The sequence below is a fragment of the Cetorhinus maximus genome, chromosome 25 (genome assembly GCF_964194155.1).
Source record: "Cetorhinus maximus chromosome 25, sCetMax3.hap1.1, whole genome shotgun sequence".
Classification (NCBI taxonomy): Eukaryota; Metazoa; Chordata; class Chondrichthyes; order Lamniformes; family Cetorhinidae; genus Cetorhinus; species Cetorhinus maximus.
In genome coordinates, this window is record NC_135903.1 from 12486728 (window position 1) to 12499490 (window position 12763).

Sequence of the window (12763 nt, forward strand, 5' to 3'; positions counted from 1 at the left end):
GAAGTATCTAGAAATACGGAGCCAAAGTAGGTGGGTGAAGTTGGGATACAGATGTACCGTGATCTCAATGAATGACAGTATAGGCTTGAGGGGGTGAATGGCCCTGGTCTGTCTCGCATCATAACTCTCCCCCTCCCCCCGCCGAAATAAAATTCCGCTGTCCATCTGTGTGTGTGTCTCTCTCTCTCTTCTCCCCCCTCCCCTCCCTGCAATGGCAGCTTTGCTTTTCCCTTTCATGAATTTCTATTGAAGACCTTACTCATTGCAACACAGAGCCTTGCCTCTGAGTTGAATCTATAAATACTGAAAATTGAACCCAATCCCTGTATGCTTTAAGGGTCGTGCAGTGCAGACATTGGGACGAGTGTCAAGGTGTCTGCCTCCTCCCAGAATGTTTTCGGAGTCTTGCTGGTCTCTGGGGTGGGGTCTTGCTGGTCTCTGCAGGTTGTAGTCGTTAATTAAAGGGTCAGGGAGTTGTGCACTCTGCTTGTTAAGTGGCTGAAATGTGCTGCTGACCAAGGATAATCAGTTGCATTCCTGCCCTGGGCAGTAAACAGCCAGGCAGCAGCTGTACACATCTACTCACATCAAAAACATTTTGAGCAAATGGCCTGGAGAAGCACTTCAAAGCAAGATTTGATTGTTTGGTTAAATTTTAACCATCATTTTATTTTGCTATTGTGCTCTTCCTTACTCTCCCCCATTAAAATCATATCCTGTCAGATTTATTTAATTATTGCCATGTTTATTTGCTGCGTAGGCTGATGTTACTGTCAGTATAAATCAGTCTTCCCTCTGGTGTAGTACAGGCTTCTCGGACTTCATGACCTGAGAGTTTGGGAGGTTAGTGCTCCCTCAGTACTGAAGTGTCGGCCTGGATTTTGGCATTAGTCTCTGGATTGGCTTTGAACCGAAGGTCTTCTGACTTGGGAGAGAGTGCAATCGCTGAGCCTTTAACTGGATTGTAAGCAGTGTTTAACAGAATGAGCCCCCTTGTCCTTTTCTCTGATCTTCCTCGGAGGGAAGATTGCATGAAATGATTTGTTCATGGTGCAATTGATGATGCTGATGGACAAATAGTTTAATATAGACTTGATCAGAAGACCAATTCTTACATAAATGACTGGCAGTGAGGCTGATTAGCGAAGCCCACATGTTGCTCCCATCGAAGGCCTTGACTTCATTCACAGGCTTTGATGCAGAAGGAACTGAATTTCCTAAAGTAAAATTAGCTAAATGACTGCCAAGGACTGTATATGGTCACCAAATTCCTGATCACTGTTTACAGCAGCCAAGTTCTGAAATGGAGCAATATGCTTTGGAAGGGAGAGAATGGATTTTCTGTATTTAATTGCATAAATTTGGAGTTTAATAACATAGCTTGGGCTGTTGGCTTTTATGCTTGTCCTTTGAGCTCTGCACTTTGTTGTAATTGTTTTCATGATGCAAAGTGCAAGTTGGAATGACACACACAGCGAGCTTGGACATGCTCATCTGTACAGATCTTTGAAAAGCAACCTAATGGGCCTGGGATGGAGTTACAAAGCCCTGATTTTAATCAGGGTTCCGATTGCATAAACCACTGGTGACTCATAGGCAATAAAGCCTTTGGAGGCTTTCCAGCAATGAGCCGACCTGACTGGGTATGATTATGACTCTGACTCTGCGTCATTATTTTAGTTTAAAACTGGTGGCTTTGTCCTTCTGGCCGCTGAGTTCCAGTTTCTGTCGTGATAATGCCGGTGTCGAGAGAGAGAGAGTGTTAAAGAATCATACAACACACGAGGCCATTCATCCCACGGTACAGGTCACCCCACTATTTAGGAAGGCAGGGAGAGAGGAAAAAAGGGAACTACGGACCTGTTAGCCTTTACATTAGTAGGGAAAATGCTAGAATCTATTGTAAAGGATGTGATAAATGGATAATGATCTGATTGGGCATAGTCAACATGGATTTATGACTGGGAAATCACATTGGACGAACCTCTTGTGAGTTTTTTTGAGGATGCTACTAACAATTGAGAAAGGGGAGTTGGTGGACACAGTATACTTGGATTTTCAGAAGGCTCTTGATAAAGTCCCCCACAGGAGGCTGGTTAGCAAAATTAAAGCACATGGGATAGGAGGGAATAAACTGGCATGGATTAAGGATTGGTTAACAAGCAGAAAACAGAAGGAATAAATGGGTCATTCTCACAATGGCAGCCTGTGACTAGTGGGGTACGGCAAGGATCAGTACCTGGGCCCCAGCTGTTCACAATATATATCAATGATTTGGACATGGAGACCAAATGTAATATTTCTAGGTTTGCGGACAACACACAGCTAGGTGGGGATGTGTGTTCTGAGGAAGATGCAAAGCGGCTTCAAGAGGATTTGTGCAGGCTTAGTGAGTGGGCAAGAACATGGCAGATGAAACATAATGTGGAAAAATGTGAAGTTATCCACTTTGGTAGGAGGAACAGATGTGCAGAGTATTTCCTAAATGGTAAGAGATTAGAAAGTGTAGATGTACAAAGGGATCTGGGTGTCCTTGTCCATAAGCCACTGAAAGCTGACATGCAGGTGCAGCAAGCAATTAGGTAAAGATATGTTAACCTTTATTGTTGAGTACAGGAGTAGTGAAGTCCTGCTTCAATTGTATAGAACCTTGGTTAGACCGCACTTGGCGTACTGTGTGCAGTTCTGGTCCCCTTTACCTCAGGCAGGGTATTATTGCCATAGAGGGAGTGCAAAGAAGGTTCACCAGACTTGTTCCCGGGATGGTGGGACTGTCTTATGAAGAGAGATTGGGGAAACTGGGCCTGTGTTCTCTAGAGTTTCGAAGAATGAGAGGAGATCTCATAGAAACTGACAAAATGCTTATAAGGATAGTCAGGGTAGATACAGGTAAGATGTTTCCCTGGTTGAGAGTCTGGAACCAGGGGACATGATTTCAGAATAAGGGGGAAGCCATTTAGGACCAAGATGAGGAGAATTTTTTTTTTATTCAGAGGGTTGTGAATCTTTGGAATTCTCTACCCCAAAGGGCTGTGGGAGCTCAGTCACTGAGTATGTTTAAAGCGGAGATTGTTATTTAGAAATCTCTCAATCATGTGAAGGGATATGGGGATAGCATGGGGAAAAGGCATTGAAGTAGATGATCAGCCATGATCGTATTGAATGGCAGGGCGGGCCTGATGGGCTGAATGGCCCACTCTGTTCCTTGGTTCCCATATTCCTAGAATGGGCAATAAATGCCAGCCTTGCCAGTGACTGTCACGTTCTGGGAATGAATGAGGGTCAACCCGTGTTTATGCCGGGAGTGAACTCCGGGAATTAGTGAATGTTTTATTTACACCAGTTGTGCTGGTCCATTGATTTCATGAAGGGCCCCGCACTGGGACAAGACACACCAAGGATGGCAGCATTTTAATTAGAATCCACAGGACTGTGTGGGGGCTTGGAACTGGTTGTATGAGTATTTTTGTTCCTGGCTGTGCAAAGTCAGGAGGGTGTTTTTCAAACCATTGTGTGAGCAGCTGAGAGACCGATGATTTAAAAAAAAAATTCTTTGCTGACTTGTAAATATAGATGCCCCTGCCCCCTCTTCTCTGCTGTTGGTGCTGAACACATTCATCCTTCCCACATCAATTGGAAAGCAAAAAACTCTAGTCACTTGGGTGACTCTCGTTTACATGCAAATGACATTTTACCTCCATTTCCAGTATTAATAGAAAATGGCAGGGGAACAACTTTTTAAAGAATACTCCAATAACTTTCAATACCCTCAACGTGAGGGTTGCTCATAACAATATACTGGTGACTCAGCTTTGATTCCTGGGATCCTTGAGAATTGGCAATGCTTGGCACAGAGGGCATGGATCACAGGTTTCCTGGTCTCTTGGCATCGTCACAATTTCAAAGAGGAGTTCTCCCCAGTGTCTTGGCCAAAACTCATCTCTCAACCAACACCAAGTTTTTTTGAAAATGAAGTCTATCTGATCATTGTCGCATTTATATTTGTGGGATCTTGCTGTGTGCAAATTGGCTGTCCCGTTTCCGATATGACAACAGTCATTATGCTTCAAAAATACTTGATTGGCTGTAAAGTGCTTTGGGGTGCCGTGAAATTATGGAGGATGCTAAATGCAATTTTATTCCTTTGGTTGCTGAAGCCTTGTGATAGCAGCAGTCTGGAACATTGTATAAATGTACTCTCTCCAATCGCTTCCCCTTCCTCCTGAAACCTCCAGTTAAAACCCCACGTGCTTGAGGTCACCAGACCTCCCGATTTCTGTCTCGCTCACCCCAGAATCTGTTTCAGTTTCTGTATACTGCACCTCGGAGCCTTTGGTCCTTTCCCCATTTTTAAAACCTTTTTCAGTGGTGTGGGATTGCACAGTCTCTGGAGCGGGATTTCTGTAGCAGTTGTTTGCAACTGTCGAGTGTGGGTGTGTGTGTTTCAATATTCGTTGTCATGGTCACCTGACTGCCGATTTTTCTCTTCCAGTTGAAACTTGCCTGTGAGGATTATCGTCAAAAGATCAATAGATTGTCTCTGCCAACACTAAAGGCTTTTTATTTATTTTCATTATTCACAGTGTGAAAGATGGAGAGTTACGATTCTGAGGCTGTCAGCAAGGTAACTCAGTGGCAGAACAGCTACATTGACTCTGGCATTCACTCGGGCATGAATACCAATGCCCCCTCGCTAAGTGGCAAGGGCAACCCTGAAGATGATGAAACATGGAAGCAGGGAAGCTATACAGTCACAACCACCACCTACACAACCACCCAAATGCCAGGTACGTGAGGGGTTTGAACTGCCTTCATGCAAATAAGTGGGTTTGGGGGGAGGAGGATTGAGAACGAGAAGTACTTGTGATGGTACCCTGCTTTAGAGATCTGATCAATTGCACAATATAGAGGGAGAGAGCACTCAGGGTGGGGACAATGTGACACCAGAGTCTATTGTAATATTTGGATTTGCTATTGTGAGGTCAGGACATCTTTTACTGGATGAGCATATGGTCCCAGGTGCTGACACCAGCTTTAATACAAGCTTTGTGAGCAATCCAAATTCTCTGAAAACTATTGTACTCGGTGAACTGCACATCATGGAAGAAATCCTGACCTTGAGTGTACTACCCATTAGGGACTTTTGTGGACATTAGCACTTGTAATTCTGACGTAGAATTAAAGCTGGCTGTGGAGCAAATGGAGCTGTGCCATGCCCCATTGGTATCAGTGTGTTCAATGTTACTAATGGTCCAATATGTGCCACCTCCTGTGAGGTGACTTGTGATTGTGGAGCTGATGTGGGAATTGGATAAACTTGGATAAGTGGAATCATTGACACTATGGTGTGTAAAGGTGGGAGATGGCAGAATGCTGGGGTGTTTGATCATGCTATTGGGAAGAGAAGGATGGCAGAGACCTCACACATTGCCCATCTGCTGTCTTGTAACACAAGGAAGCAATGAAAATAAAATGGGTACAACCTATGGAGGAGATGTGATAGGAAGTTCACTTGTTAAGTGATGAAAGGTGTCCACTGTATTTATCTGGGTAATACTAGTATCGCTTTGAGTTCAGTTACATGTCATTACTCCTGCCCAATTCAATTCTTATGTTGGTTATTCTTCCATGGTCTTGCCACTGTCTCTCTCTCTGTAACCTCATCCAGCCTTAAAACTCCTTGATCTCTGTGCTCCTCCAATTCTGTCATCTTGCGTGTTGCTGATTTCAATCGCTCCACATTAACATCCGTCCTTCAGCTGCCTGGGTCCTAAGCTCTGGGATTTTAACTGTAAACATCTCCACCTATCCTCCTTTTAAAAGACACTCCTTAAGCCTATCTTTTTGATCAAACTTTGGATCAACTATCCTAATAGCATCTTATGTTACTTGGTGTCAGTTTTCTGACTGACTGATTGTACTTGGGTGACGAGCCTCGGGTTGTTTTGCTATGTCAAGAGCACTGTATAAATACAAAGAAGGGGATGTTTGGACCTCTGTGTCCTGGGTAACTGAGGCAGGTACCTGCTTCATAATGTGACCTATTCTTTAAACCTACAGATATGGAAGAGCAACTGGCCTCTACCCGTGGGCAACGCGTGCGTGCTGCCATGTTCCCAGAAACCCTGGAGAGTGGCACCCGTATCCTGTCCGCCCAGATCGATCCCGGTCAGGAGACAAATGTGCAGAAACTGTCGGAATCGTCACAGATGCTGAAAGCCGCCATTGTCCAGCTCATCAATTATCAAGATGATGCGGAACTCGCAACTCGCGCCATTCCTGAACTCACCAAACTACTCAACGATGAAGATCAGGTAGAGTGTCTTAACAATGTATATAGTAACAGGAAGAGACTGTTCAGCCCCTTGAGCCTGCTCTGCCATTCAATTAGACTTTTTAAAATGTATTAACTCCTTGTTTGAGTAACCCAACAAAAATATATAAACCCCTGTTTTGAAATTCCCAATTGACCCTCAACTACACCAGCTTTTGGGGGAGTTGTTGGGGGTGGTGGTGGTGTTAGAGATTTCAACACCCCTTGGTGAAGAAGTGCTTCCTGACATCACCCCTGAATGGCCTGACTCTAATTTTAAGGCTATATCCCCTTGTCCTGGACTCCCCCAACCCCCATCAGGGGAAATAGTTTCTATCTACCCATCAATTCCTTTAACCATCACCTCAATTAGATCAGCCTAGTTTATGCCACCTGCCCTCATAATTTAACCCTTTCAGCCCCAGCATCATTCTGGTGAATCTGCACAGCACCTCCTTTGGGACAGGTGCATCATTCCTCAAGTGTGGTGCCCAGACTGAATACAGTTACACCAGGTGAGAGCCAACAAGAGCTTTATATAATTGTAACATAACTTCCACCCCTTCATGTTCCAGAAGACTTGTAATGAAGGCCAACATTTCAATAGCCTTTTAGAATTTTTTGTACTTGCCCAGTAGTTTGTGACCTTTGTGTTTTGATCAATAGATTTCTGCTCCTCCAAGCTTCTTACCATTAAGAAAATACCTTTCTGAAATTCAAAGTGGATGACATCCCCTTTTCCATATTGATTTCCATCTGCCACTGTTTTTCCCACTCACTGAATTTACCAGTGTCCCTTTGTAACGTTTTGCTGGTATCCACACTGCTACCAACTGCAGTTCCTCCTCTAACACTTGGTATAATCACCCCCACCCCCTGCCTAATGTCACCTTATGTGACTCAATTGCCGTTTCTGTCTGACTTACACCCCCTGGCACGTACTGCTATGTGAAAGGAACTGTATAAACCGCAGTTGTTGAGTTACGTGTGTCTGTTCCACGCTGGACAAGGTCACTATCAGCTGAGGACACCTGACCCCATTTCAATAAACTGCTGTTGTTGCCGGCAAGCGAATACTAACCCTTGTTTCTCCACTTTATGGCGTAGGTTATAGTCAGCAAGGCGACCATGATAGTTAACCAGCTGTCAAAGAAAGATGCTTCATGCCGAGCTCTGGAGCAGTCGCCCCAGATGGTTGCGGCAGTTGTCCGCACGATGCAGAATAGCAGCGACTTGGAAACAGCACGGCATGCGGCGGGCATCTTACACAACTTTTCTCACCACCGCGATGGTATGCTCGCCATCTTCAAATCGGGTGGGATCCCTGCATTGGTCAGGATGCTGAGGTATGTTCCAGATGTAGCCAGTATCTCGCTTTTCTGACTCTGAATTTATTTCCTGTATTGCCGCTTCCCTCACCCACCCACCCCCACCCCCACCCCCCAGCAACCCCTGTTCTGTCTCTTAAAGCACTCACATTTATTGGAGTACAGTTGACTCTCTTCAGGTGTGAGACTAGACTGGTTGAGTGTGCGTGTGACTAGATAATGTTCCTGCTATTTTTAACCAGCTCTGCATCATCAGTGGATCTATCACATGGACCTGTTTGTTTGTTTGTTTCAGTACCACGCCACTCCAGGCTTTGAGCTCCTGGCACTGCCTGAGGGTGGAGAAGGGGACTTTATCGACATCCCCTGAAACATCTAATCCACAGGATTTTGTGATGGTGGGGAAGAGAGGGGTCAGTATATGGTGGGAGGGTGGTGTTGGTGTGATGGAGCTGATGGAACCCAACTCCCTCAGTCCTATTGTGTGTCCATTAGTCCCTGCAGCCTCTGCCCACAGCAGGGGTGTGGCTACCTTGATCCACCCAAATATCAGCTTATGTGAATTTCGCAAAGACCAGCATTAAAACCAGCTACCTGGAAAGGCGATTGAAATAACAGGAGGAGACTGATAACGTGAATGGACAGGGTGTTATCCCTCTTAAGTGTGCCACTCGCTTAGATTGTGGGAAGCAGCTTCAGAAACAAAGCCATGACTTGAATTATTTGTGCAGTATAATAGAAGTATTCTGTTGAGCCGCCAGTGTCTGTTCTCCGTACATTCTCCGTATCCCCTCATTCCGAGCTGCTACACCAGTACCACTTTACATAGCGTTTACAGCCAGTGTTTATGGTCCAAACAAACCTCCCCCATCTGTCTTCATTCTTCATCTCCCCATCAGCATAACCTTCTATTCCTTTCCTCGTATTTATCCAGCTTTCTCTTAAATGCATCTATACTATTCATCTCTCCCAATCATATTGGTAGCGAGTTCTACATTTTTGCCACTCTCTGGGTAAAGAAGTTTCTCCTGGATTCCTGATTGGATTGCCGGGAAAGTTAGCACATCATTCCAGTTCTGATCGTGAATGAAGAGCTCCCTAGGCTGGTTGGTCAATCGCTCAACTACATGTGAAACCTCTCTCTACGCTAAACGGTGTGTTAGTTCTAGCCCCAGAGACTGATAGTGCCAAAATGTGGCCAGCTTTGTGTCTGGATTTGGACCTTCTCAATATCCAAAGCATTTCAGTTGGGAGAGCCTTCAGAATAAGGAGGGATTCTTGGCTCGGAGGGAAAGACTGTTAGTGGACTGTAGGAGCCAGGTTTCTTGTGCTGCTCTTTTTAATCAAATATAACCTGATTTCTTCTGCAATTTGCCTTTAATGTACATTGATCTTCAATTGAAGTTTGGAGGAGTTTTCCAGCCTTATTTATTCAGTTGTCAATAATTCGCACAACTCTAGTACCATAGATCTCAGTGTATAAGTAGACTCGGTGTATAAGATGACCCGATTTTCCCTGCCCCAAAAATCATGTTTTGCATGTACTCGGCAAATAAGTTGACCCCCTTAGCATATAAGTCTTTTCAATCACAGCATGTTATACTCGCATTAGTAGTCGGCCTCAGTTTTTCACCCCACAAATGGATGTTTTCCTTGTCGGTACCTTATAACTGGGCCCAAGGGATGAAGCAGACGATATGGGATATGTTGCAAAGATGCGTGGAAGTTTTAGACATGCCCACATAGAGCAGACCCCATGTGACGAAGGACAAAAAGAAACGAGTCTTTCATGCGAAAGATGTGTGAAGTTGATTTCAAGCTAAAAATCATAACATTTTCTAACTCGTCAAATAACTGTGCTGCAGTGAAGGAATTTTGATGTGGGAATGGAAGGAGGAGGAATCGGCCTGAAAAAGATGCCCAAGACCAAAGTCACTATGAGAACAGGGACCAGCTACTGGCCTGACCTTGAGAAGCATGAATCGGAATGGGTCCTCAAATTGGTAGAATGGTTACAAGTCACCAGAAATGCAATGTGTATATATGCACTTACATGGGCCACATCAAACCGAATCCACCCAAGTTTTCAGAGCAACAGCTAGTTGGTGTAGCCACTTTATGGAATGAAAATATCTATAATTGTGGCAGAAGACAAAGATCACTCAGAAGCTACCAAAAGACCTTGATGTCAAAGTTACCAGTTTCCAGTAAAGCATCAGACAGTGACAAAAACATGTGCACCTATTATGCCACATTGGTAACATGGGTGAACTGCCCATGAATTTTGATACGCCCAGCAACCAAACTCAAATTTGGAAAACAGTTCTGGTGAAAACTACAGGACATGAGAAGACAAGATTCATGGTGGTACCCCCTCTGCATAGCCAACAAAATGAAATTAAAGCCCATGGTAATTTTCAAATGTAAAACCGTGCTGACAATCAAGTTCCCTGTAGAAGTTTTTGTGCATGTCCATGACAACGGTTGGATGGATGAGTAAAGCTGTGGATTGATGAGGTGCAGTGGCCTACACAATGCAACTTATTAGTGTGGGACATAATCAGGTCCCATATGACCAAGATCAGGAAATACCTGTGAAGAAGCTACTATAGGTCCTCGGGCACAGGGTGATGGGTGTGCACAGATCCTAACTTTCCCTCTGAGTGAGTGCCTTCCAGTGCTCGGTGCATGAGCCATACATGGAGTTGGGCATTGCAGTGTTACATTTGACACTTGAAGCTTATTATTAGAATACATGAGGATGTGACTCCATGCACTTAAGGGATGAACCTATATACAAGTTGAAGCTCATTCAGAATGTGTCCTCACCTTTAGTGTCGTGTGTCCTCCCCCGCCCCGCCCCCAGCCTTACCATGCTCCTCTGGCACCTCTGTGCGCCAGTGAATTGAGTTTGAGATCGTTGTCCTTGTTTTTGAATCTTACTGCATTCCTTGCCCAGTCTGTAGCAGCTCTCTGCAGCACAGTCTTGTAGTGACTCAGTTAACAGAGAGCGAGGTCAAATCCCACCAGTGCAATATGAGAATTTAAATTCTGTATTTTTTCTGCAGCTCTTGGAAGTGATTATGAAGCTGTCAGATTGCCCTTAATTTAAAAAAAAATCTGGTTCACTGTGGTGTTCCCTGGTATCCAGAGTCAGCAACTTTGAGAGGGAATGGGAGATTTCATCGGATCATACAATGATGCAGCAAGGAGTCTGTTCAGCCCATTGTGCCTCTGCCAGCTGTTTGGTAGAGCTATTCAATTAGCTTTCTCTGTTCTTTCCCTACAGACCTGTAAATGTTTTACTTTCAAATATTTTTCCAATTCCCTTTTAAACGTTCCTATTGAATTTGCTTCCAGCTCTCTCAGTTGTGTTCTCATGTCACCTCTGTTTTGCCAATCACTTCAAATCTCTGGTTACTGACCCTCCTGCCAGTGGAAACAGTAAAATCAAAATTGTTCATGATTTGGAGCACCTCTTAAAGTCCTTTTAGTCTTCTCTGCTCTAAGGAGAACAATCCCAGCTTCTCCAGCCTCTCCACATTCACTGAAGCTCCTGATCCCTGGCACCATTCTAGTAAATCTCCTCTGCACCCTCTCCAAGGGCTTGACATCCCTCCTAAACTATGAGGCTCAGGATGAAATGCAACACTCCAGCTGAGGCCTGACCAATGTTTTATAAAAGGTGTAAGGTAACTTGCTTTGTGTTCCATTCCTCTATTTATAAAGCCAAGGCTCCCCTAAGCTTTTGTAACAGCTTTCTGTTTTCACCTGTTTGTAGGTTTCGCTGTTTACTGATGTGTCTGTTTGTTTACCAGCTCTCCTGTCGAGTCCATCTTGTTCTATGCCATTACCACCCTCCACAACCTGCTGCTGCACCAGGAAGGAGCAAAGATGGCTGTCCGTTTGGCTGATGGGCTCCAGAAGATGGTTCCTCTGTTGAAAAAGAACAACGTGAAGTTCCTTGCCATCACCACAGATTGCCTACAGCTTCTGGCTTATGGGAACCAGGAGAGCAAGGTGAGAGAGCTCTGGAGATAGGCTGGGGGGGGTGGTCTACGTTGGACCTTGGGCAGGGGGCTGTGGAAAGAAGGTGGACTGGGATGAGCGGTGAGCCCACCTGTTTTTCAGTGTTGGGGTTGGGCGTGGAGAGCACCCTCCCACTGGGTGGTACCGTTCTCAAGGTCCGATCTTGCCAATGGTGCAGCGGTGTCAAGAATGTACAAAGCGAGAGGACAGTGTGATGTAACCCCATTCATTGAGGTGTGAAGATGAAGTATGAATAAATAGAAAGACTGCGAAGTGAGGTGATTTGTCACTCAATGTCAGTGAAGGTTCAGTTGGATCATAGAATACAAACAGGAACAAGGATAATTGAAAGATTAAGAGATTTGCATTTGTGTAGCGCCTTTCACCTGTTCAGGTCAGTGTTTTAGACTGCCACCATGTGAGAGAGAGGGAGAGTCAAGCATGTGACTGCCCATGTCACTGATACTTCATTGTCTACACAACTTATTAACATATCTATTCTGTTACCCATTACACTACAGTCAACAAAGTACATTATGAAGTATAGTCACTCTTGTAATGCAGGAAGCATAGCAACCAATTTGCACACAGCAAGCTCCCACAAACAGCAATGTGATGATGGCCAGATAATCTTTTTTAGTCGTGTTGGTTGACGGATGAATGCAGGCAGGGCATCGGGGAGAACTCCCTGATCTTTCTGAATAGTGACTAGTTTATGTCCACCTGAGAGGGCAGATGGAGCCTGTCATGAAGAGATATTACCTGGAAAAACTCAGCAGGTCTGGCAGCATCGGCGGCGAAGAAAAGAGTTGACGTTTCGAGTCCTCGTGACCCTTCAGCAGTGCTGAAGGGTCATGAGGACTCGAAACGTCAACTCTTTTCTTCTCCGCCGATGCTGCCAGACCTGCTGAGTTTTTCCAGGTAATTCTGTTTTTGTTTTGGATTTCCAGCATCCGCGGTAGTTTTTTGTTTTTATGAAGAGATATTAATGTCTATAATGTTATTGGAAATTATTTTTAAATTGGACTTGTGAATATGTGTGGCTTAATTGGATTAAAGCCAGCTAGTCTGGGTGCTTTGATGTTTAGTAGTT

General features: G+C 44.6%; 1 protein-coding gene across 2 annotated transcripts in view; it reads left to right on the forward strand.

The window, feature by feature from the left end:
• Positions 1-12763, forward strand: part of LOC144667901 (junction plakoglobin-like) — a 58846-nt gene that overhangs the window by 29358 nt on the left and 16725 nt on the right. For both annotated transcript variants that reach the window (XM_078529495.1, XM_078529497.1), the window contains 4 exons: positions 4584-4787; positions 6061-6314; positions 7421-7659; positions 11460-11661. In XM_078529495.1, coding sequence (XP_078385621.1) covers positions 4592-4787; positions 6061-6314; positions 7421-7659; positions 11460-11661 — 891 coding nt within the window. In that variant the 5' untranslated portion in view covers positions 4584-4591. The remainder of the gene's footprint in view (positions 1-4583; positions 4788-6060; positions 6315-7420; positions 7660-11459; positions 11662-12763) is intronic.